The 27983-nt window shown below is 34.6% G+C and overlaps 1 protein-coding gene across 3 annotated transcripts; it reads left to right on the plus strand.

Moving 5' to 3' along the window:
- The first annotated feature begins 9346 nt into the window (after nucleotides 1-9346).
- LOC105834928 (pyrokinin-1 receptor) lies at nucleotides 9347-27876 on the plus strand. Of its 3 annotated transcripts, XR_001138936.3 has the most exons (8): nucleotides 9347-9975; nucleotides 10103-10206; nucleotides 16497-17375; nucleotides 17764-18170; nucleotides 25480-25694; nucleotides 26064-26487; nucleotides 26597-26743; nucleotides 26818-26933. XR_001138936.3 is itself a non-coding variant. In XM_012677785.3 (7 exons), the coding sequence occupies exons 3-7, from the start codon at nucleotides 16867-16869 to the stop codon at nucleotides 27081-27083; spliced, it is 1821 nt and encodes a 606-aa protein (XP_012533239.1). In that variant the 5' UTR covers nucleotides 9349-9975; nucleotides 10103-10206; nucleotides 16497-16866; the 3' UTR covers nucleotides 27084-27876. The 3 variants fall into 3 exon arrangements, 2 of the variants coding, with proteins under 2 accessions (XP_012533239.1, XP_012533240.1); XM_012677785.3 differs by lacking the exon at nucleotides 26597-26743 and having other exon boundaries at nucleotides 9349-9975; nucleotides 26818-27876; XM_012677786.3 differs by lacking the exon at nucleotides 26597-26743 and having other exon boundaries at nucleotides 9351-9975; nucleotides 26821-27876.
- The last annotated feature ends 107 nt before the right edge of the window (nucleotides 27877-27983 follow it).

Genomic DNA, 27983 nt, shown 5'->3' on the forward strand with positions numbered 1-27983 from the left:
CGGTCTATGCCCGTCTCTCCCGGTCTCTGCCCGTCTCTCCCGGTCTCTCCCGGTCTCTCCTCGTCTCTCCCTATCTCTACCCGTCTCTCCCCGTCTCTCCCGGTCTCTCCCCGTTTCTCTCCGTCTCTCCCGGTCTCTCCCCGTCTCTCCCGGTCTCTCCCCGTTTCTCTCCCGTCTCTCCCGGTCTCTCCCGTCTCTCCCGGTCTCTCCCCATCTCTCCCGGTCTCTCCCTGTCTCTCCCGGTCTCTCCCCGTCTCTCCCTATCTCTATCCGTCTCTCCCCGTCTAAGAACACTCCTATCTTCGAATACAACGTTGTGTCAAAATTTCAAAGCAATCGGTGAATAACTTACGGAGATCTTAGATGAGTAACAAACATTTTACATTTTTATTTATATAGATAAATTTTTCTCTATGTTGTGTGTACTTTTATAATAATTTTCTTTTAATGTATATTTATTGAAAAGGTACGTTTAAAAGAAATACATTATTTATACAACATATATCAATTACCTTCGAATTCCAGATAATGCATAATTTTTTAATAACATTTAATTAAATTGATACTGACTACAAGGCTTAAATTATTTAGTTATTTTACTGCAATTTAATTGTAGATTTACTTTATATTTCTCACAATTTTCCATGTCATTCAGACGCTGAAAATCTAAAAAATAACTCTTCTACAAGCATCAATTAATTCACAAAACGATGGTCCATAAAATAATAGAAAAGTTAAAATTGCGGACGGGGTAAAAGCATCTAAATCGCCGCCGCCGGTTCAGAAATTTAATTAATTAGTTAATTTCATTCTCTCCCTTATGAGAACATTAGCCTGTAACATCACTCTCGAGAGATATTAAATTCCTCCCTTTCGTAAAAGTGTACTTGTATTTATAAGTGTCTACTTATAAGGGAAACAAAAAGACGCGCTTACTCCTCCCCTTAAATTTTGGCAAAAAGCAAGACTAACTCTTTTCAATTTACGGAAAAGACATAATTGTGTGGCATAAATGTGTGTGGTCAAGTTCTCCACTTCGACAATATGTCTCAGTAATAGCAGATTTTTTTCGTTTAATTTCTAGTTTTGAATTAAGTCCTCCTTTCAAACCTTCTTTCGCCAATTCGCTCAAGTATACTCTTTTATCTGCTCTGCTGCTCACGTATTGTGATCGGCGAAACCGACCAATGTCAAAGGTACGTTCAGGTAAAAGAAGCTTTCCATTATCGCGTTCTGCTATTTATATATATACTTTCTACTCGCAACGCGATTTTTCGATTAAGACGCGAATTTATATGTCGAGAGAGCCAAAATACTTCACGTGAAACAAGGCGGACGGATCTTCTCTCTCTTCCATGACGAAATTCTTCTCTCCATATTATAATATATTATCCAATAATATGATCCATAACAAAATATTATGTTAACGCTACATTGTCTTTTGTATTATTGTTATAAAATGTATAAAGTGTAGGCTGCTCCTACGCGTTTAAAGAAGAATAATGATAACGGTTTGCATTCTTATTCAACTGAAAAAGGTACGCACAAAAACCGCGAAATTCCATCTTAAGTTAAAGAATATATCATATTATTCGATATTAATTATATATAACTTGTAAATTATATAAATATTTTAATAAAATTTTATAATTAAAAACATTTTAATCTGATTTTAATTAACAAAGTGTTTTTGTTCTTGTTAACATAAGAAGTTGTTAAAAATCTCGGAGAGTCTGTTTAAATTTCGATGCGCTACATTGCCTTATTAAATATACATAATTACATACATTACAATTTAAATATAATTTTTTTGTTTCATAAATTTTGTTAAATGTTTATAAAATATCGCCATTTTTGCTCGATAGAAACATGTCAGTTTGTTACAAGGCTCGAGTGACACTCGTCTTGTACAAGAAAAGGATCTGTCTTTTATTGGAACAAACATCACAAATTCTCTAAATGATCACGTAAAGTTGTCTTCCTTTTGTTTCGGATAGACCATTAGTAACAGAATCTCAGGCGAATTTGGAATCGATTTTTCTTTCACAGAAATACCAAGAGTAGTCTTCAAGTTACAAGCAGCTAATGAAAAAAGGAACAAGTAAAACGGGAGAATAAAACTGCAGAAATGCAACAAAATAAAATATTTAATTAAAAAATTATTAAATATAGAATTTTCTTACAATTTTTAACTGATTACAAGAAGTTTTATTTTAACAGAGTGTTAATTTTTTTAGTAAAAAATATTGAATACCGGAAATTGAAGAATTATATTACTGTTTAACATTAATAATTATATTCAATAGGTAGAGAATGTTTGGTACACTACCAACAACTTGTTTACCAAAACAGATGCCAACTTAGTTTTCCTGTGGGTGCACATATGTTGCTGGATTAGCATTGGGCGTGCTGCGCAATAAATCATTTCGACGATTGAATGTTTATTGACGATGAGTCTGTCTGCGTGACCAGCATTCGATCAAATCTTTTTTACATTGCAAAAATTAGGTCTCATACATTTACATTATCTGGTTAAGTTACTTCAAAAATAGTACTGATAAAATTAATATGTCTAAAAGTTATATCGTATTATTAAACTATATATAATAATTTTTCAAAATTTTCTAGTAATTGTAATAAAATAATAATAATAATTACATTAAATATATTTAAAATATATAGTGAGAGAAAAGGAAAAGACAAAAGAGAAAAGAAAGAAAGAACTTATAAAAATGAAGACCTTTTAATAATTATGAAATTCTTTCTAAAAAAATTAATAGGTTTCCTTACGTATTATTTGTAAATCTAATTTTCCGTAGAACCTTTTTTTTATATTTATGCTAATTTAAGAAAAATCTTGTAATTTTATAAAAGTACGCACTTATAAAGAAGATATTCCGCAGAATTTTACAAGCACATTATTAAAATAACTTTATCTCAATTAAAATTTAATATATCCAAATAAGATCGAATTGTAACGAGAGTTGAAAGTAGTGTAATAGTTTATATAATTTGACAGCTGCCCTGTGCACTTATATCTCATTTTCTTCTATTGACGTCGCAGTTACGTTCGCAGTGCCCTTCGAACGCGCTCGTGCGTCATTTCGTGGTCATGATCAAGCCTCCGCGGGGGCTGAAAAGATTGTGGTAATTCGCAAGAAAAATGACGAGAAGAATGTTATTCGAGCAATTAATATCAACTACTGTGTAATATAAACTACCTCCCTTCACCGCGTTTCATGAAGAAATTTCAAAGCATTTTAAAGAACCACCCAAGACTTTGTTAGAACTTCAGCAAGATTCTCCTCTTTCGTATTTTATTCTGCTCGTAGGTTGAATGAAACTATTGTGTCGGTTAAACTGATCCTATTCAGTTTGCAGTCTCGCAATTTTCCTTATTCCAAATGTGAATCCTTTGCTGTTGCACTCTCGCTGACGCATCGACTTTTTTTATTTCACAAATGTGTCTGCAGGTTCTCTCTGACATTGCTATCCCCTGCCATGCAAAACGTGTATGTGAGCAAGCAGGATGCTAATTTTCAATTCGATAGCGATCGTTGGATCCCATCCTGTGCATTTTGCTCGATTTCTTTCGCATCAAGAGTCAACGACATCATTAATATACTTTCAAATCATCATATCTGTCACGATCAACCGTTGCCGATCAATTTTAGCCTGTACTTTTTGAAAAAATTGACAAACAATATACAGTGAAAGAATTCGTTAACATGCTGATGTAGTCCAATAACCGGATATTTTTACGACTCGACCAATAGTCCTTGAAATTCTATTCGGTGACCATAAAAGAATCACGACTTATCTTCAGAGAATCCCATGGGATTTTCTTTGTAATGTTGATTATTTTTATCCTAAAATTATTTTACATTTTTAATTGCACAAGAGCTATACAAAGAAATATTAGTCTTTTTATTGTTATAAAATTTTCATCAAAGCTCTATGAGTGTTTCTTCTGTTTTAAAATGTGGAAAGAATATCGAAAATTTACGTTGAAAGAATAAGATTAAAAATTATTATGGATTTGATTCCAGACAAAATTTAAAATTGTGCAATAGGAAACAAACAATTAACTAAAGCAAGCTTCGAGAAAAATTTCTTTTCCTTTGTCTTCTCCTCTTTCGAGTAACTTTGAGTTCTTAATAGTAGCGCCATAAGAAATGCATAGCTTCTCTAAAGAAAAAAAATAATAATAACGTTCCGATATAAAACTTTGCATCGCTTTTGAAAGGCGCAATTTGCTCGGAGCTGCGCAAAAAAATTTCTCACGATCTACTTAACTGAACTTCGATCAAACTTTGTTAATAAGAAGACGAAAGAAACACTATACGCGCACGTTGTTGTATCGATGCACTACAATCGCGGAAGAGAGAATAGAGAAAATGGACGTCAAATTGACAGGGGAAGCATTAGAACGACAATAATGAAATCGTGAAACAGACGATTTGTTTCTATCGAAGAGCGCTCACTCAATAAGAAAGGCGCCGCGAATACTCCGTAAATACTTCAATTGCACTTCTCAACCAAGTGAAAAGAAACGTTACATAGCCTTGCGGTGTATAAAAAAAATCCCGTCAACTTTTATTTTACAGAATTAGTAAGGACATGTGATCGATGTGTGCCATCCATGTATGCGATAAGATAGACAATGTTGCACCCTCACGATCCATTACCAGTATTCTCGATGTCATCATTTTTGCCATTTTTTAATTCACTTTTATCGTGGCACTAATGATTGTGTCAAGTTGAACAGTTTGGAATTACGAGCGTTGACAATGTAAACCGATAGCGAAGTAAAGCTGTCCTTATTAACGCAACTAAAGCTAAGAGGTAATTTATCGCAATTCTCCCTCGTTTATTGCAGTTTGTTGTTCAAATAAAAATACTTTGGTAAATCAATAGATAAGCTCCCAAACTTATAACGAAACAACAACCTTTAATTAAATTAATTAAAATGATCGAGTGAAATTAACTTGTTATATTTGTAAGTTTCATTACTCTGCAATTACATGAAATCCCCTGTGAAATTATCGCCTTGTGAAGACTACAATATCGAACACTCAGCAAAGATAACCAAATTATATTCACAAACTTCTCTAATGTTACCCTCGGCTTGTCGCAAGTAAACATTAATCTTCAAAATATATATACACTATATATATGATAAATTCATAATGAATATAGTTTGCGAGGAGAGCTCGAGAGAGTAAATAACTTTCTGTTAAATTGTCAGAAATAAACAAATTCTTGATAAGAAAATTATATTTTAAATTAATAATAATAATCTCCGACAAAACGATTCTCCAAACAACCATCAGATTTACATATTTTATTATTATTTCCTTATTAAAATGATACAAAATATAATCGAGAAATATAATAGAATTTAAAGAATACTGAAATATTTAACGAATAATTCAGAAAACTTCTCTAACAAAAAAGAAATGCAAAATCAAAGAATCGCAAGAGAAGAAACTTTTTTGGAAACTTTAAACTAGTGGGGAAAGGGGAAATTGAAATATTTACAAATTTATTTACATAGTACATTTTATGTTTTTTACTAGTCTATTTTTATATATAAATATACATTAATAATATGTTAAATAAACGAACAATTACAAAATTATAGAAAAGAGATTTAAACATAAAAATAAAAACTTTGAAATAAAATAAAATTAAATTAAATTAACATAACATTAATACTTGTCAATTAAACAAAAGGCAAATGCATGTAATAAATTCAAAATAATAATAATATAATAAAAATAAAAAATAAAACTGTAATGAGCTTTCTGTCATTTTTAAATTGTTGTATAAATTCAGTACAAGACATATCCAATAACCGATAATTTATTTAGTTTTTCTTCCTTTACCTCTTAAAGATATTTACCCTTTTGATCTACACTGATATCGTCGGTAAGAGAATTTATTATTAAATGTTTTGCTAGAGAATAATTATTAAATAATTTGGCCATTGATATGTTATTGTTAAGTGCTAATATTATAGCAGCTTTGACGATATCATCATAACAAAAATTTTGTATTAAGGACAAAGGATGAATCTGTTTAAGTGGATTTATATTATTAAAATTAAAATGATCAGTAAGATAATCACGCGCATTTTTATAAAAAGAACATTAAAATCAAATTCTGCTTGTTTTAAAATTGTTTCATCTGCATGATTTTTTGATATTTGAATATGTGAGCCAAAATATTGTTCTTTGATTCTTAATTTAAGTAAGTTTTCTATAATATTAAATAGTTCTGTTGATTCTGAAGCCTCTGAAGCTCTCTTTGGATATCGCGCTTTGTTTACGAATTTTATCAATTTCTGAAAATCGGGACTTTTTAACGTCCCGGCTGCTATTGTGCCGGGACGCGGGACATAGATTGAAAACTCGGAACAATTCTGGCAAAATCAGGGACGGTTGGCAACCCTGACTCGGAGTTATCGTTGGCTTTGCAAACTTCAGAAAAAAGTCGTTTATACACACGTTACGCGCTCTCCAATTCTTCTTCCCTTCACTTCCAGACACGCAATTCCCGTGGAGATAATAATTCCATTTGACTTCTGTCGAGATTGACAAATACGCGGAACAGGAATTCTGCTGTCCTTCCTTCGGCTTGTTAAGTGAGAAATAAAAAGTGGCTGTAAGAAAGAAAGAATATTGCCGAAATGCTTGTTTTGACAATACTCTTTTTTTTTCGTCATTATTTTATTGTAACGCGTGGACGATGTTAATTTACGATTTTCGAATTTTGCACGTTCATATGCACACTCAAATCGAATCGAACGTAATGCAAATAAATTTTCAATTAACTTCTCGTTTAATTACAAATGTTTAATTGGACTACACGTTCAATGAAAAACGATTGTTGCTTTAAATCTCTCATTTCGTACTTTTGCATCATATTTTTAATCGTTTATTTTACATTTTCGATCCCATCGTATTTTACCTTTTATTTCGTATTTCACTGTTGATTTTGATGCATGGATCAAAATGCATTTCAATTGAAACACGCCCTCGTCGAGGTCGATTAGTGCTAACTGCTGTGAACTACATCCGATCGATCGTTTGCACGTGTTGATCATTTAAATTTTAATATTGTACGCGTAAATTTTTACGTTCGCACGTGACGATTATAAAAGCTATAATGGGCGATTTAGTAATAAAAGCTCGGTCACTCGGATTGAGAAAAGAAGATAAATGGCCTATATATATTTCTCTCTGCATCGCAAAATGTCATTTGAAATGCGGTGGTGATCCTAACGTTTGTCGAGACCATGTCACGTCTACAGCTTTACTACAAGTTCCCCCTCGTTATTTTCTTATGACGCAATGAACAGCCCGAAGATTACATCGCTCGGCGGCGTCACACAGTGTCATAGGACCATTCTGGAATTTTATTTTTACGACAGTACCGACTATTCTATAGCTATGTCTTTCACAGCAAGATCGTAATATGAGAAACAGCAAGGCGTGCTGATTTTTTGACGCCGAAATTGTACTGACTTTTAGCAGTTTGGATAGTTATTTCCATTATTTTTTTCATTTTTACTTTTGTGTTCAATTAGCAAATCAAACATTCCGATACCAAGTTAAATCGTGGATTTTACACGCGATAAAACATGAATAACATAGAGACAATTATTTACTGCCTTTTGTAGTAATTAAAACAATAATTAATTTAGCTATGCATTGCATATAAAACTAATGCAATTGATGTTGAATTTTATGTATAACACATTTGTATAACACAAAATTACAGCGTTTATGAAATCAAAGAAAAATTTTATTTTAGAAAAAATGTTGTAGTCTAATTTTATGATTTGGCCAATTTGTTGATAAATTCAATCCATCTATATGTCCACGCAAGAAGTGTGAATTTTATCTTCGTAAGAAGTTTTGTCCATGCTCCAAGCTAAGTGAGTAGTTTCTATTCAGAATAACATGGGGTGAATTTTGTCTTTTCTTCTGCAAATAGACGATAGTGCGCTCGAAGTACATAAAGAGGGAATCGGAGCAAGTCCAGGTGGATTACTGAGGGGAAATAATAGAAACAATAACAGAAAACGAACGGCAAAGTAGGATAGTGTGCACTTGGGTCACGTGAAATGATCGAATAAAATTTGCATCCAGAAAGCGTGCCGCATCTAAGACTGAAGTATAGTACAAATACGCACAATTTGTCATATCTCTTCAATTTACAGGGTTCTTTCCCTCAAGCATGGTCAATAAAATTTTTCCTTTTTTTTTATGTAATCTACTTTACGTATCAAGTCACTTAGCATCTTGTTCTCCTTTTGTAGCGAAGAGCAATCACTTAAATTAATTTAATAAAAGAGCAATTTAACTTTTTACCGACAAAGTGGCTCTTGATATATAACTGTTCTAACTTGGTAAATTTTCTTAAACTCTATCAACAAAATTTTTTTTAATTGTAATGCTATAGCTTTTAAATATAAGGCTTTAATATAAAGTATGATTATATTTGTCTTATACATTCCTTTTTATATTGAAATGAAATTAAAAAATATTTGAATTTAAAAGGTACCTCTTTTATGCGATTATTTCGCGCACAAACATGCGCAATGTCGGATGATTTTTAATTTCCTGGAGAGAATGGTTTTTAATCGATCCAGAAAATGCACTTTGGCAAGTCGAAGTGGAAGTCCGACAAATACAAAAAGTACGGCGGGCTTAAACGGACAATAAGGTCAGACATGCAAGGTGCACGACATCGAAGGACGTCCTTTTAAAAGCCATCTGGCCAGATGCAGCGATGCAAAAGAATGGACTCTACGGAGGGAAAGTCGCTAATGAAAAATTACGCTATCGAGGAAACGTCGAAATTGGCAATTAAGCGTTATTGCAGAGGGAAAGCGGAAGTTTTCAAGTGAATGAGATGTCCACGTGATTTTCTGTGACAGCTAAGAGAGCTTAACTTTATCCTCGCCGTAAATTTCCCTTTACTACGTCACTTTAGTTCCCGCGAACGCAGCAGGTGTTTACGGAGCAAAGTTTACGATTAAAGCACCCGCAGGATTTCTACGATTGCGTTGTTGCGACTTTCTCGACTTTCCTGTCAAAATTCTCTTCTCTTGAATGTGAAAAAAGAAATTTGGCAGTAAAGTTAATCTGAAAAATCGATAATTTTCATAAATCTTTTCGCAAGATTTCGCAAAATATTTGTAATTTAAATATCCTTCTAAAATTTCTCTTTCAAAAGACTCATATTTTCAAAGAGTTGGACGAACAAAACTTGTTTTTACAGATTCGATATTATTTTTATTTTTTGTATAAATTTAGGGCAATATACAATATTAAATTTCTATTATTACATAAAGTTAATATAATTAACTTTATATAATTAAGTTAATATTAAATATAAAGTTAATATAGTGATAAAAAGATATGTCCGTATTGACAGATAATTGGATAAAATATTTTTACTCCCGTAGATCGAGTTTCACACTATGATACGATACGAATATATAGATAATAGATGAACGAGATCTTCGCGCTGGCGCAAAACTCCCACCATGGACGTCTTCGGCACGCGCTAGGTTCGAGGGGCGATTCAACATTTCCACGCCAAATCGAGTTCGGCTTTTTCCCCGACACGATGTAATCCGTTCCGACCTCGTGATACAGTGAAAGAGATTGAAATACAAAAAACATTGTGCATGTAGTATTTTTCAATTTTTGTTGGAGTTATTAATTGTTAAACAAATACATATCGATAGTTGTAAAAATGCATAGTTGTAAAACTGTGTGAAAAAAGTGAAGGATTACTTTAATTATTTAATTTAGTTAGACAGGGTGGCGCGAAATGAAATATCGAAATAAATGCGCGGTAGATCATTGTATCAAATAATCACTTTTGTGGTAACTAGGGCAACTTCGCATTCAGGAAAGAGGAGTAAAAATTGTGTACACAAAATCTCACGCGTTCAAGGTATTGTTGTTGTATTAGAAAGATGATACATTCTACATATTTTTAAAACAATGATTCATGTGATAGAAAATTGAAGCTGTCATCAGATTAACGTTTGGCCTTCGTTCTCATTTTATTTTTATTACAGTGAATGAACGAAGATACACAAGTGACGTACCGCGAATGTTCAAAGAAACCAACGCAAATGCAAGAAAGTGCAGCTCTCTTCTATCGTATTGCGCATTTCTACAGGTAACGCGATACAAAACACAATATGCATGTCAAGTAAACATATAAATATAAATCTACAAAATAAATTTTATAACAATATAAGTATTTTCTTATGTACATACGTACATGTTTCTAATGTGGTTCAAATTTTAGTTTTACATCTTATATAAAATGCTTTCAATTAAAAGATATTCTATTAATTCATTTAATGTAAATATACACTGCCATTAGTCGTAACTGACAAAAAATTGTCGCGATGTTGGAATATCGAGATAACCGAGAACAGAAAGTTAAAAATCGTCTTCTGGAAGTTTGCGAAATCGCGATGCAACAGGTGACGCCAGACGAGCGGGTTTGGATTAAAATTTATGATCGTCGCATGCATCATTGACTGAATATCGGCGAGTTCGGTCCAGTTTTGTCGTCAAGATTTATGCGATTGAATGTTTTGTGATGATAAACAGTAACTGAATATGAGACGCGTCGTTTTCTCAGAAAATAATCGAAGAGTGACCATCGCTGATCTGCAATACATTCCAATAATACATAATTGAATAAAATACATAATTGAATATACGTACTCTTCTTGGCAAGCAATTATTCTTCGTGCAACAGGTAAAAAGAATCGTGATCATTATCTTTATAATTTTTTGTAAGACAATGTATAGAATGTACAGAAACAAGTAATTAAATAATTAAAATATAAAAATTTTATGTGAGATCAAGGTAGAGAGAAAGAAAACACGGATTAATATATCTTGATGTTGCGGGAAGATTAAGAAATTGTTCAAAACACTTTAAAAATTTGAGCATAAAACAACATTTGCAGCATCGATGAAGCAACATTTTGTTTTATTTTATTAAAGAGATAAACAAGGAAAACGTTCATTGTAATAAATAACTTTGCCTGTTTCTGATAAATAACTTTGTTTCCAACCAAGTACGCTTATCTGCATTTCAGCGTTGTCAAGTTCATTCGATTCTGGTTTGCGAGATTGTCGTTTCCTTCTCGTCGTTTGATGCATAATATAGATGGTGCGTTAGATGTAGCGATTATCGCTTGACAAGAAAAATACGGTACTTTTAAGTTCAAAATAATCATTAATTATTTACATTTAAAATTATGCTTATAAGTATACGCTGCAATAAATAGTAAACAGCTTGAATTATTGCATGTTAAAGTAAAATATACATACATTCCACAAACGTTTTTATTTTTATAATTAAGAATTATAGATACAACAAATAAAATTGATATCGAATAATTACAGTAATTTGAACAAATATAGAAAGTAATTTAATAGTCAATAAACTTGCATGTCAAGTGCAATTCTCGAATGAGATTCCAATTTATTAATAGATGGTTCGTGTTATCGATATTTAACAGTTTCAATGGCACTAAAAGCTGCAATCGGAAATATTACGCGCGATCTGTAACCAAGGGATACTATTTCCAATAATTGGATACTATAGAAGCTTATACATAAAAGAAAAATTGACGAGATCTTTTGTCAGTAAATCTTTTATAAGTAATAGAGTTCCGATAAAACTGAAGCATAGAATTTTATAATAAGCGTAATATTCACTTTGTAATATTCACAAAAGATTCTTCTATTAAATTTATTTTCGTAAAAAATACCAATGCTTAATTTTATTGATTTTTTTTATTATAAGATATAAAATCAATAAAATTTAGACATAAATCAAGAAATGCAAAAATCTTGAAAATAAAGTTTTTTTTAACAAATAGTGCAGAATATTAATATTACGGATCGTTTCGCTTGTCATAATTAATCACATCTTTATTTTTACTGGCAAATATATTAAAAGGCGATATAAGAATTTTATTAACTCCTTTGCTTACATTAGCAAGTAAATTAAGTATCGCGGAGTTAAAAATATAACCTGATTTATTTAATTTCCAGATATGATAAATTTTATTAACTTGTAATTATAAAAGAATTATCTCTTCTTGATTTCAATATACATTATTTTATCAAAACTTTTTAATTCTCTTATTACAAAAGTATGTAAATTCAAGAAATAAGAAAATTACAATAATGCTGAAAAATTAAAGTTAAAATAATTTCCTTTTAATATTAAGTAGAAATAAAACTTCGAGACTGCAAAATTAAATCGCACAATTTAAAATTGTGGAAATAAAAGTTTAACTTGTTATGAGTCATCTACGCAAAAATGATTATTCGAAGTTTCTTCAAACGCTTACGCTTACATCGCATTCAATCTCAATTAAACGGAAAATTGCGATGCGTATTATCAAGTGCCGGCGAGCCAATTTCATATAAACATCATCGTAATCAAAGGCCGATTGATCAGATAAGACTGCATTTTCTCGATGTTTTGTTTCAAAAAAATAGGCTTTTCACTCTTGACTATCATCCATCATATCTTAGCTGTCAGTTGACGGCATATTCTTGCGTTTTCCTATCATATTTGTGCCGAGTTCGATGATAATGCGAATCCAACTCGGATTGGATGACAGATTGAATTATGGTCCCGATGGAGTTCCCCGTTTACGCCTTCCTATGAAGGCGAATGAAGGATTAATTTTCCGATCGATAGTAACCCGTTGTCTCAACAAAGAGCTCTGTATGTTAATGGAACTATAACATTGCGTGTTGCTCTAACAAGGAAACAGTGTCTGTTGATCTGGATCGTCTGTTGTTCCAGCAAAGAGTACCGCGTATATCGCGAATTACTTCCATTTGGAATCGCTATTAATTAACACGTCAATACATTAGCACAGGTACGATAGATATGGGACAAGATAATTTAATTTTACAGATAATTTTTTTTGATAGAAATTACGTGAGTAAGTTTTACGACATTCGCAGAATGGCATATCTCATGATCAAACACGCACGACAAACGGAACACATTGGCTCACATAGATTCGATTAAGTCAGTCACAAACGTTTAAATAAACTTGTGCAAATGTGTATGTATATCGTAAAAGTAATTATGTAAAGCGTACATCAAACAGTTGCTTTTTAACTGAACAAAAATTAAAAATCTAACAATGCGAATAAAAAAACGATTGAGAACCAAGTGCTTTATACAAACAGATTTTTTACAAATAGGTGTAAAAAGAGTTTTAAGCTAATAAAAATTTGTGTTTTTAAATATTTTAATTAATTAAATAGCAACTGTGAATATAGAAGAAGTAATTGAAGAGCATTGATGTATGTTTTATCGTAATTACTTTTATTTGCAACACCAACTTTTAATTGAATAATTTTTTATATTTGTTCCAGTCGCTTGTGCAAGTCAAAACAACTGCAGTTTTATTATTTACAAACTTCAATAAATTTGCACAAGCGAGTTTGCGTACTTGAAAAGTTTACTTGAACGTGATTGGCTTTGTAGTTTAATGTAAACAAATGATTCTATTCAAATTTCAAGAGACTAATCAAGACAAGTAGCAACGGGACTCGTATAAGCACGAGTTTACACAATCAAAATGCGTCGTAAAGTATCTCGCAAAATGATACCATTATATTCGAATAATTTTTCACTGTTATCTTAAATGTTTCTAACTCTCCCTATTTCGTAAATAAAAGCTTGAGGATATAAATATGCGCGAACTACGAGAAGAACCAAGTTAAAGCGTATCAGATGTTTTAATTTTAAAGTTGACAAAGGGCGACCATGATCCACTGACCGAGCGACAAGTCAACCTTCCGCAAAATTTATGTTAAAAAAAATTAAGAAGCCCAGAAATGTAAATCAAATAAACCAAAGAAATTCTGCTTTTCGGAAACGTTTGATTTGAGAACAAGTTGTTTCTCAAAAGATATTTAATGTTGTTTTTGAAAATTGGGCTAAAATAAACTATATGCGTTTATTGAAGAGTATTCCATTAAAATTTAATGTAATGCAAATAGAATAGAGCTCATACGCGTATTCGTGATCCAATCATCGCTTTTAGTTATTAAAATGTAAATTATTTGTGCTAACGGCATTCCGCGTTTAAACATATCAGTATAATAACTGGAGCAGAATTACAGATTTAAAATTATAAAATAAAAAATTACGTGAGAATTAATCTTACGAATAAGAGTTAGATGAAAGAAGAAATATATCAGAAATATAAAAAGAAAATTATGTGTTCAAAGTATTTTCTAAATTTCTTTAGAATAAAATATTTTAAAAGGATGAAAATTAAGCTTGTACAATGTCGATTTACCACTCGAATAAAAAAAAATTATTTGTATAGAACTTTCAGAGAATTCAATCCTGTAAAACTGAATTTTGATTCTTAAAAGAGTGACAAATCGCTCGAAGATTGCACAAGCTCAAGTTTTCCTCTTTTAGAATGACATTTTACTTTTACGAGATTTAGTACAAATACATGTTGGAAAATTCATATTTCCTAAATATCCCAAAATACAAATTATTCAGGAAACTCACATCGAAAATTGAAAAGACAACTAAACGTAGAACAGATAAATCAGAGGATTCGTCGTATTAGTTTCGCGAAGCGGCTTCTGGATAATGTTTGAGGAAGTTAACGACTCATTGGGGACAATTGAACAATGTTGAATGTCAGCTGGGAGCACGATTCACGTCGAAAATAGCGCCATGTGTTTCCGTTCTGTTCGATAAACGGCGTTTACGAAAGCACTGCATCGCTGATGACAACATCGTCGCGAAGGCAACGAGCGTGGAGATGAGTATACCCGAGCGCGTGTGGAAACAATTTTGCAAACGTGACGCAGAAGAATGAGTTTAGGACTCCGTTGAGAGTGCAAGGTAGTGCGCGGTTGTTGAAAGGTACCAGAATGTCTGTTTGCTTTGCTGAAGCACAACTGCCGCTTACAACTGCATACAGCTCACAGAGATGAAGTCGGGATTGTTCTACACAAAATCATTAAATTTGTAGAAATTAATATATTTTATGTTTTTGAAAGATGTTTAAAAAAAGGGGCATATTCTACTGATCATATTATGTCATAGTAGACATTTTTTCTACACACAATATATCCGCATTTTTAATTCAAGGATAATTCTTGTGCATAGTTTTTCCACGTGCAATTTTTTTGTGTACAATATATTTGTGTAGAATATTTTAATCGTGTACAATTATTTAGAATATGATCAGTGCCAAAAAAAGTAATTAATGAGAATATTATTATTGCTATCAAAAATATGATCGATACATTTTCGAAAATTACTTTATATATTGTGTACGTAGATTATAAGATAAAAGTATATCATAATTTAATTTAATATTAAAAGTATTTAAATAATCAAAATAACTTTATAATTTATATATGTGTGTCGTATTAATTTTGCTTAATACGGGATTTTATATCGACAAACAGGATTATCGTATTTCTCTAGCGATTTGTCGTACTTAGGGAAATGTGATATTCCGAAAACCAAATGGGCGGTTTATATATAATGCTTGAAAAATGGACCATGGTTAAAGGCGATGCGTTAAGGTCAGCGTAATACATATATTCGAAAGACGATACCCTTGTCAGAACAGTTAATACAACAGTGACAATGTGGAAAGCGGATATTTGTTAACAAACAGGGATATTATACACGGCTGAAAATCATATCACATACTATTAGAGATCTTTTTAGACATCTACCGCTCATTAGTGAGGGATTTCGTGAATAATTCCACGCGCTAATGATACCATTGTGAAAGTCAGCGTGTTCATGGAAAATGAAGCAGATCCACCACCAACGTAATGAATGAAGTTATTATAGCACGCATAGAGCAACGTCACGCAAATTCGTCGCGTCATAGCAGCTATATTAGCGGATACATTGTATAATTGACGTAACGGACACGGATAATTGATCGTGCCTGATCTTCCACGAAATAAAGCTATTGCGAATCCGCGAGACAACCAGTTTATTATATCAAACGACGAGGAAAAGCACGTTAAGCGCGCTAACAAAAAAAAAAAAGCTAAAGTTTAAATCGATCGCAGATGAATCGTGGAGTGAACAATACGGTACGGTTGGTCTAATTGAGGAATTTACAGACGGCCCTTCAATTCTCGCGCAAATTGACCGAAATTAATCGAACCGCAGGGGAGGATGCAGGGAATGTCGTCTCGTTAATCGGCGGGTGATGGAAGCCGCTGTCCGTAATGCCAGCCGTAGTGCCATCCATAACACATCATTACGACATATACGCGGAAGATTGAGAACGCGATAATCTCGCATGTTAAATTTAATTGAGCGAATGCAATCGCGCTGCTCGATGTTTGTTCCATCAAACGTCTCTTCGAACGTCTCGAGAAAATTAGTTGTGAAACTCGTAATTTCAGATAGCAACGCGAGAGCAAGCAACCGGAGGGATCTTCTCGCGAGAAAAACCGTTCGACTCGTTGACGCTTCCGGCAAGATGTAGATTGAAATCCGCCGACAACGTCGATCATAACCCGGGATTTCAATAACGGATCTTCTCACGGGTTCTCGAACGTCAATTCTATCCGAAGAAGACGCTGCGTTTCGCAAAATAAATCATCGCGCGACAGCTGCTGCGATGATCTCAAGGCGAATTTAATAGCAAAAATACAAATAGAAGAGATATTCGCAAAGCGCAGATATTTGTTCATTCGATTTGAAATTCGGTCGCGAAGTCGATTGTTACTCTTTTACTTACCACTCGGAAAACAATTACAAAAAAAAAGTAGAATGATTTCGGGTACGGCAGCAAACATCACCGGAGTGCTTCAGGATTCCTGGAGGCTCCCGAAGGACAGCAATATACAGGGGTTTCGTTCCACGGTCGACGGCGTCGTTCACGCTGCGAATCCGCGATACGAAAATTACACGAACATGATCGTCCCCTTCTTGAAAGACGAAGAAGATCCCGCGTCGATCCGCCGGGATCCCCTGTACATCGTGCTGCCGATCACGGTGATCTACGCCGTGATCTTCTTCACCGGGGTGATCGGCAACATCTCCACATGCGTGGTAATCGCGCGCAACAAGTCCATGCACACCGCCACCAATTACTACCTCTTCAGCCTCGCGGTGTCCGACCTGCTTCTACTCGTGTTCGGGCTGCCGCCGGAGATGTATTACATATGGTCGAACTTCCCGTACATATTCGGCGAGGCGTTCTGCATTATCCAGAGCTTCGCCTCGGAGACCTCGACCAACGCCACCGTTCTGACCATCACGGCCTTCACCATAGAGAGGTGAGTTCAAAAGTATTATATCGCCCGTATATCAAACCCCGACTGATAGAATGTGATGAATGTACGACGCTCGTCGATCCCACGTCGGTGTCCTGTCAATCATTTGGCTTTTATCTATCGATCCCAAGTGCCGTGTTTGTTTTTCTTTTTCTTCTTTCGTCATCGCGCGCGATAATGTATTTCAATCCAGTCTGTGAAGATCGATAAAATAAAATTTCAAAGGAGAGCTCGCGCCAGTGTCCATCCTAATCGGGATTTCGGACTGCGTCCGAAATCGATTATCTGGACAAGCGCAAAGTAGAAAGCCGTCGACGGGTTTCAGTCACTTGAGAAATCGAAAATAACGTTTACCTTTTTTCATATCTCGCCGTTTAATTCTTCTCCGCAGATACGTGGCGATCTGCCACCCGTTTATCTCGCACACAATGTCGAAACTGTCCCGGGCGGTAAAGTTCGTGATGGCGATTTGGCTGCTGGCCCTCTGCCTCGCCGTACCACAGGCCATCCAATTCGGCATCATCTACTCCGACTACAACGGCACCGTCATCATGGACAGCGCTAGGTGCTCACGTCGGTGGACCCTAATCGAGCACGCCTTCGAGATCTCAACTATCCTGTTCTTCGTGCTGCCGATGACAATTATCACCGTGCTGTACGTGTTGATCGCCATCAAGCTGCGACGCTCGACCCTGCTGACCACCGTCAGTAAGAGGCATCACGCTCCCGGTGTGTTGAATCACATGGACAGCAGCAGAGGAAAGACGAACGCTCAGAGAAACGTTATTCGCATGCTCGGTAAGCGACGCGGTCGCTTTGATCGTCAGAAATTTGTATACTTACGAACGTCCTTAGCAATTTGATATGATTGAAATGGGATCTATTTTAATTCCGAGTCAAGTACTCACGAAACCATTAAAGACTTTTATCGAGATCTATCAATTCGCCGAACAAAGATCGATGACCCAATAAAACGTAATTCTAGGAAAAATTTGCAATTTTATTGTCCCATCGCGAAGAATACTTCGAAGCGCAATTTGCAGAGCATCTCATACTAAGTAGATCAAACTGTGTAACAATAGATCCTTTACGGGAGATCAAACAAATAATAAAATCATAATCTTCAATTAATTTTAAGTAAGTTTTAACGAAATTTTAATTTGAAAATTAAAATTAATACTTAAAGAACATTATTCAAAGAAAATTTTAAACCTTAAAAATTTATTGTTAAAATGTGTTTATTCAATTTACATGTAGTATTTGTGATATTTTTAAAGAAATACAACATACAACAATATAACTTAACAAGTGTTATAGCAGTAATGACATCGAACAGTTAATTAGTTATTAGCATCATTAGTTACATTATTATTAATGATACTAATTGGCAGTACAAATGTGACGTATATTCTAGCAAGTTCAAAGTTAACAAGTTTGGATAGTTCCACGTGCAAATAACTAAACGTATTAAAACGCCTGATGCTCTCTTCTCACGAAAAGTTCAAATAGGCTTAGGCCGCCCGAAGCGGATTGATGTATTACAAGTGCTTAGTCAGACATTCCTGTAACAGCCTCGTGAAATATTCAAATCCGTGCTTAATTATTAGAACTTTGCTCAAAAGACCGTAGATAACTGAGATAATGCCGCAAGCGCCTTGCCGTGCTTTGATAATATGCAAGTAATTTCGCGCTAGCACGCAACCGTGCGGCGAGAGAGGGACACTTTAAAGTTCCCGCTTGTCTAATATGAATCTGTGTAAATATCGTATGCTTTCCACTTTGGGAATTTCCGCGATATGAAAACTATACGGGCAATTACTACGCTCATGATAAGAATCACACTACGAGTTATTTAATTAACTTGCCTCGTTATAAACGTCTAAACGGTAGCTCCTGCGTCTTTTAAAACACCATAGCACGATACGGTATCAAACAAGATCATGGCGAGGTCGAATTACGTGTAATTTCGCGCGAAGGTCCAGTTGAACACGTCAAATAAAAGTCGTAGGAATGAAATTAAAGAAAATTACGGCGCTGTTAATTCCATTAATCGCAATTAAACTCGACGCGAAACTAAACATCGCCGTGTCAATTTTCGAATAGAGTATGAAAATTAAACGGATAAGCGCCGTTCTATCAAAAGAGAAAAAAACGATTGAGAGGAAACGGTTATTTCCGCACGATCGATTCTGACGGGACGCAATCTGTCACATCGCGCAACATGCCTTAGCCTTACGAATTTTTTTTTTTCAAAACGGCAATCTATGATATTGGCCCGTCATCGAGACGCACAAATATCGAAAAATACCGATTTTTACTAGAGGAAAGGAGAGTATTGCGAACATTTGATAGACTTTTTACGACTTCGCATAAACTTCTTCTCGCCGCGACATCGATGCCGTTCATAATGATGAGACTTTATTCATATGGCATTTACTCTGGTCGCCTTATAAATTTTGGTTTATTTGACTTCTAAGCATTGAATTTAAATTGTAAATTTATTTTTATTAATTTCTAAATTCCTTTCTCACTTTTGAATTTTGCGTAGTCATGTCTTACCTTCGCAAAGAAATTTAAAGAAACATAAATATATATAAAAGCATATCTTTTAAAAATATGTTTTACTCCAAGTATGTAAATAACCTTCGTCAAGTATGTAAATAACCTTCGCATAAGTTTTCTAAATTTTACTTAAATTAATAAAAAATGTGAAAAGTTATCTTTAAATAAATATTTTAACTGTATCTCTAATTTTGTTTTAAATTGAAATAATTTTACATCTCTATCGTGGATAATTTACTAAAGAATTGCCTCCGGAATGTCTTGAATAATAAAAGCAAATTTCTATACTGTTTTCGAGTTGCCCTCGAACACGTAATATATCTTTGCACGACAAACTCTCTTACAATACCACGGTTCGTTCGTGATGCGAATAAGATCGACGAACTCATTCGTTGTTGGAGGAAGTCATTGACAAGTCTCTCGAGGTTGAACTATTTCCTTCGGCAAGACAATCAACGAGATCACCGAACGCGATAAAACCTTGGAAATAGTCGATCGTGTCCACGTTTCGATGAATCAACCGAGTGGTTTCGGACTCGATTACACTATGCCCGTATATTTTCACGATTATCAGGTCGGACACGTACATTAGCCGGATAATAGAGCAAATATCGCAACGTCAAACGAATAACAAGAGTGTTTGTGCGTTTCGAGGTGTCAGGGTTAAATCTCACATTCCTACGTCGTGTTGTTGTGTGTGAGATCTCTCGAGATTTATATAATGTAGGTAAACTTTTTTCTTCAAATTTTATAAGTTTCTTCCCAGCAAAATTGAAATTGAATCCTAACATTACAAAAACATTCTTGAATGAAAGAGATCAATTTCTCGATCTTAAAACTTTTCTGGCTTTATTTAAAGCGAATTTATACGTAATTTCCAATTAGATGACATGTATTAATCCATAATTTGATTTGAACGTTTGCCCTTGTTATTTCTCTCGTAAAAAATTATATATCTAGCAAATTATAAGTAGGCGCAAAAAAGAAAAAGAAATCAAATCGGCATCCTGCGGACGACCCGACATAGCGATGAAATTTGAAATATGAGGGTGTATAAGACACGGTCCGTTATTGACATTTCTCTGGGTTATCCCCTTATCTTCCCTACCTCGCTAAGAGCGGCCTTGGGTTCGGGGGCTTGCGTCGAAAAACCCGGTGAATTATTCTGCTCGCGCTCTAATAGCCATTGATAAACGACCTGCTCTTTTCGTCACTCTTGTAATCATTCACGGTGTCACATGGTGGCGACAATTTTATTCTCGGTCGCATCAACAAGTCGAGGCCCGACGAAATTAAGGTCCAGTTCTCTTTATTGAATTTCTTTCCAACTTTGTCCTCTCAAGATCGTTGGGAATCTAGAGATAAATTTGAGCGACGTAAGGAAAAAAGTATATTGATGACAAAAATGTAAAGACAGAAGCCAATTATTAATTTTAATGAATTAATTCACTTCTTATAAACGTGCGACAAAAAAGTGCCAATTTAAAATATCCCACTTTTATAACAGACCTACATTTAGATAAAAAAATTCTTTAAAAACTTTAAAAGTTTATTAAAATTTATTATGCTTACTTTTATCACGTGTTCTGCATGTATTAGAGTTTTTAACTCTGCTGTTTCGAATCTATTTGGCATAAAATACATTTTATTTTAAAACTTTCTTCTTTGATTTTTGATAATTTTTTCTCTTTTCAATAAAAATTGTTTTTATTTTTTAGAACTTTTTGACCGATCTTGACATTGACCCAAACGATTATAGCAGAAAATTCGGAACAGCGGAGTTAACGTAAACATAAGCTTACGCACATATACATCATCAGATGCATTTTGGTGAACGACTGGTTGTGTACCTTTGCATGCTTTAACTAGAACGATTCCAGTCTATTTTCTGACCAATCGGCTTACGCAAGAATCGAGTAATCCCCCAAAGTATCGAATCTTTCACGTGATCGCCGGTTGCATCCAAATTTACTTTGAATTATTATAGCAGTTTGCAGGCCTTCCTGGTTGCAATTTAACGCTGGCGTAAGCGCACGATACGCCAAACATTTAGAGATTAGACAGAACGTCTATCGCATCTTTACTTCTTAAGCCATGAATGAAGAAATTGTTCCGAAATCTCCGTACCTCACACATGATACACAGATGCGATGATGCACCGCGTCAATGAAAAATTTACAAGCTGTCACGTGCCTGAGGAGGTCGAACAATTGTTTGCGTGAAACTGTTAGTGAAATTCCTCGTTCTTATGTAAGTCTGACTCTTATGCAAGAGGATCGTTCAAATATACCGTCGGAAATAGCAGCATAACACTGCGGATAACACAAATCTCTCACGCGGCGAGAAGCTTTATTTAGGCTCGTCTTATCGAAACACGTGAACCACGCCAAGCTATCTCGAGCTTAATAAAGAAAAAATACGTCGGAAAAATACGCCGTCGACCTCGAAATCAGAGTTATCACATTCTTATGATTCTCTCGGTGTATAAGAATTCTATAGCGCTCCGGGATTCCGCGCACATCTTATCCTTTAATAAACTATCGTTACGTTATCTCGATGATCTCGATGGCAATGAAGCTTACCGTTCACGTGCCGACTAAAAATACCTAAACGACGTTTCCGCTCGTACTTCCGATTTCTGGATATCGCGAAGCGTTATCGAGGTAATGATCGTTTATTTGCCGTCTCATTCGCTATTCATATCGATTTATCAATCTGGCTGTAGCAGAAACGTTACCGTCGAACGCATTCCGCCAAATTGCCTCATCTCTCTTTTTGGCACGCGAGAGGAGGCTTCTCCCTTCATTTACCCTCTCATCATCGTAGGGATAATGCGTGTTCTCCGAAGGAAAGGAAAGTTTGCTTTCTACACGCGCGCCTATGTTTTTCTTTCTTCCGTGCCACTTGAAGTCGAAGATCTACGTTCTACGACGATGAAAATGGAAAAAAATACGTTTGATTAGTTTCGAAAAATTATTCGGGATATGTCGTGGTTATCTTCGTAATGAAATCCTCGGTCTTATCAAACGGTCCATTAAATACGAAGCGGAACGTCTGAGAGAACGTCGAAAATGTTTGTTTCCATAAATTGTAGGAAGTATTAATGTTTGTCTCGAATCTTCGGAATCTTGAGATGTTTCTGATACTAAGAAATGTAATTAAAAGTTTGTTATATGCTGATATATATCAGCATATAACAAACTTTTAATTACATTTAATAAATTTGATAAAGACGCGCATGTACATACATTTGAAGAGGAATACTTTAAGATCTGCGCGCGTGCACAATAAAATAAAAAGAAATTCATTTATTAATCAAATAAGAATAAGCATTCACAAATCATAATGACTATACCCGTCACTTTTTCATTATGATTTTCCATGATTAAGTTGAGCACGTGGTTAAACTTGTATATACCAAATGTGTGGAACATTCACAAAAATATATTAAATTGACGTGAAAAGTAATAAAAGATGTCACACTGACACATTTCCATTTTGATTAAATTGAACATGAACAGCAATAAAAGATATTTAATAAAGTTGTCACACTGACATATTTCCGTTGTATAGTACCATTGTTGTTAAATTCACGAATCAATGATGTCGACCAAACCCGTGAATCTGAAAATAAGAAAAATTGTCCCGATGCGATTTTCACACGGTGAATTTATGATCGCAGCGGGATCTCTTATCTTCGTTCGCGATGGTTAGATGCCTCGGTCGAAGCGATAATCGAAATAAAAATGTCGAGCGTGTGGGCGAATCTCGTTTGTCGACAACACATGTGGTAATAAAATCGACTTTCTACCTACAAAAAAAAAAAGAGAAAATAACTCACATCCCTTCGCATTTTCGTGCCATAGAACGTTTTCCGTCATTGCGTAAAACTGTGATGGAACGATGTTTCGAATTAACGCATCGATGATTCATTTGTGTTTTCGATTCCCCGTCAACCAGAAATGCGAATTTACGGTCGCAATACCTCACAAATTGTGAAGGGTTAGTTATCATGAATTTTTCCAGAATTACGAAACGCTTCTCCGAAAGTTTTATTAAAAGTTGAAAGATTTGTTATAAAGTTTTCAAAGTTAAAAAATTTCCAAATAAAATATTCTATACATAATATTTTTTTAAATGCATGATAAACACTAATGAAACAAATAATTCTTAACGTTCTGTTTTCATTCTTTTCTAGCTTAATTTAAAATAAAGCCAAATTTGTTAATTAGAACTAATTAGAACTAGTTCTTAATGATCTTCAATTATTTATCTTTGAATTTTTTACCTCTAATTTTTCCTCGCAGTTAAAATGTTAATTACAATTGTTTTATAGAAAAAAGAAAATCCGATTTTTTGTCGAATGCTAAATTTTCTCAAAATTAATTAATTTAAAATAATTATGTAAATTAGCAAAAGTTTGATATTTCTCAGAGATTAAATAGTTCTTACATGTTTGCATTGAAATTATTTTATGCGTCTGTGTCGAAAGTACGCAAATATTTTCTCAGATCTTTTTTAGCTTTTCCATTGTTATGTAAAAATTTGTGTTATATTATGTAAAAATATTATTTACCCCATAATTCATTCACTTTTTCAGACAGTCACATCCCTCATCTTTTAATATCCATCCAACGACGCATGAATAAAGGTCTGCTCTTTTTTACTGCTCCTTGCCAAATTCAGTTTAATACAAAAAATTTGCGACAGCGAAAGCATCTTGTTTATACCGTATATCTTATAAGATCTTATATATATTTGATATCTTATATTTACACCTACGATCTCTCATTGCGAGGAAACCTTGGATCCGGCTCAGTAAAAGTAAATCGCTTTTCATGTTATCATTCGTGAAGATCGCATTTTCCAAATTTCATTAGCCACTTCGCTTAATAAAATGTATCTCCCGCTCTATCTGACATGTTCTACACAAAAATCTCTTTACTTTAATCTTTTGAAACTGAGAAAATCTTATACGATTTTTAAATTTTTAGCTTAATATCTGTATAAGGATACTAAAATGTGATAAAAGAAAGCTAAAGCCAATCTAGAGTCAATTCTTTGATTTTTCCAATCTCTAAAGGTTAATTGTCTCTCGAAGACTGCAATGTTCCACCGCAGTGGATAGTATAATAAAAGTTCATTTTCTTGATACGCAGTTAATGAAATCGCGAAAGGTGACCTGAAGTAGCGCTAAATGAAGGCAAATGGTCTCCGCGATGACTTTGCATTACTCCTTGTATTCTCGATACACTCGCAGGAATTATAAACCGAAGCGGATCTGTTCGCACTTTATCCCTGGAAAATAGTTTGATTCCCTATTCTAAGAAATTACCTACAATTTTAAAACCGACAGTAATGAATCGCATACGTCTCGGCGTCTGAAAGGGAAGAGGTGTTTCTAAGATGTTCTTAATTATTACAAACGTTATAATTTCATCTCATAAAAATTATTTCGCTTTATATCCTATATCTCACTCATGAGAGATCAATAAATTTGATTTATTCCACTCTCCGACTCAGGGCATCATTATTGTCTTTGCAGTCGCGGTGGTGGTAGCCTTTTTTATTTGCTGGGCGCCATTTCACGCTCAGAGGTTGCTGGCTGTATACGGTGAGAACAGTTCCGGGTCGGAAGATACCATGGTCATAGTCTACACCACGCTCACCTACGTATCGGGAGTGTTCTACTATTTGTCCGCCACGGTGAATCCGCTTCTCTACAATATCATGTCTAACAAGTTCAGAGAGGCTTTCAAGGTGAGTCGTGCCGGAGAATCGGATTTAATCGCTTCATTTTCCACTGGCAATTCCCACATGAACTGGTCGATAATCAATCGCTTGTATATACTTGCAAGAAAAATAGAAAAATTAATTTTCCGTAGCATTCAATTAAAAACTATTTGTTCATCTATAGTATAGTTAAATATAATTACGTTGCCAATATTTTTTCGAACTTTTCCATATTTAAATTCCATATTTAAATATGTGCAGATAATGTCTTTTTGCTTTAATTCTGTTAGCTATAAATTTCCTTTTTTTCGAACATTATCGATAAGGCATTAGCTACGATCAAAATTGCAAAAATCAAAAGCAACATAATTTTACTTTATCTTAATTTCCTTTCAGTCGATGCTGCCCAAATATTGCATCAGAAAGTTCTCGTCTCGCAAGGGTAACCGTCGACAGCCGACTTACAGTAGTCTGTCGCGGTATCACCGATCGATGAGGCATCGATTCGACGACGTCCAGCACTCACCCTCGATATCCGTCAGCGACGAACAGCAACGATTAACGCATATTGCTCTGGCTAACGCAAATTTCTGCGAGCCGAATGGACTCGCGAAACTGCAGAACGAACGAGAGGGGCGACCTACGATCAAAGAAACCATGGATTGTCGAAATTATACCAGAAGAGTGTCCAGGGACTCTGACTGTAGCCAGCTTACCACGATGACATCGTTAAGCAAACAGGGCCTAAACAACGAAGGTAACAACAACGCAAACGAATGTCTACTGAGGATTCACAGGTCACCGAAGGCTGTCACTTTAGGTAACGTCTGTTTGCGCCTGTGTTTCCGCGACATTAATTAATTCATAAACTGCTCCCTCAATCAATAATGGCTAAATCAACGGCGTGATTTTTTTTTTTTAATTTGTAGAATTGAATTTAAATTAATGGGAAGGTTCTCTTGAAGATAGACACGCACACACGCACCCATCCACGCACATAAGAAGCAAGAAATTATGTTTTTAAAAAATGTAAATGCGCAAAAAAGAAAGACACTTTTGTTTCGCCTTTTGCTAAGGTTTCTCACATCAACTCTCTTATTCATAGAATCCAACAAAATAGGAAAGATATTTACATTTTGATATTTTTTAGCAGGAATCTTCACGGAGAGACTGGGTCTCGGCACGAAAGGATTCTTCGCGCAGCATCGAAAGAATTTATCGAACAACCCGACGAAAGTGGCGAAATCGAAACCGGACAATGTTATTACAATCCCACCACGATTTGAGAGTCATCCGAGCATCGAGAGCGCCAATACGATTAGCAACTCTAGTCTTCAGGACCTCGACGAGACTGAGTTTACTGGATCGGAACTGGCGCGTTACATGGGCGAGTTAAACTTCGAACTTGTCACCTGACATCCGTTCAACCCAAGAGAACGCCGTCTCTCGAATTAAATGTCAAACACAAATCAAAACTCTTCGGTTATATGGTTGTCTAAAAATTTGTACAAATATCTAATCCGAGAGTCTTTTCGAAAGTCGAAATCTTGTTGCAACATGACTAGTGATACAGTTGCATCATCGACATGAATTGGCGTGGGAAATATATCGAAGGTGATTGAAGAGTTTTGCAAAGAATTGCCGCAAGAAGAAATGGAAAAATTAACTGAAATTATTACCTGTGCTTTGGGAGAATCGCGCTTACGCGTGTTTTTTTGCACGAAGAGCTAAGCCGGAACTTATAACACGAACACAGGATGTAGGGCACGCGTGAATGTTTGATATTTAAAGCATGCATGTGTGTGAACGTAATGTTTCCCTATCCACAGCATGGCTGTTAATAACGCTAGTCTTCTCCGCAAACGCGGAGGGAATTTGTAGATGCAGTTTCAGCGTTCCTAAGAATGTATGGTGAACATTATAATAATGATTATTGTAACATTGTCGTTGATAAAATAACGTTATGTGTAATTAAAGGAGACGTTCTATTAAGACCGGCATGTCATTGCACAAGTAAGCTTCTTGTTCCCTGTCGTGGATATTTACATATTTTGTGATAAAAACAGATTGCATGACGGTTTTAACATTAATTGCGATCAAAGACTTGTAGAACATAAGGCCTGTGTACCTTATTTATTTTTATTATCTTGTGCGACGTTGGGAAAGTGCCAACTTTTAAATTATTTCGACATTATCAAAAAAAAAAAAAGTACGACTCCGAAACTATGTAATTTTATTTAAAAAACAATATAATAATTTTCTTTTGACAGAAGCTGGCTTGTTCATTATTTACAATAAAAAACATTAAACAATTTT

The sequence above is a fragment of the Monomorium pharaonis genome, chromosome 8, assembly GCF_013373865.1.
Source record: "Monomorium pharaonis isolate MP-MQ-018 chromosome 8, ASM1337386v2, whole genome shotgun sequence".
Taxonomy (NCBI): domain Eukaryota; kingdom Metazoa; phylum Arthropoda; class Insecta; order Hymenoptera; family Formicidae; genus Monomorium; species Monomorium pharaonis.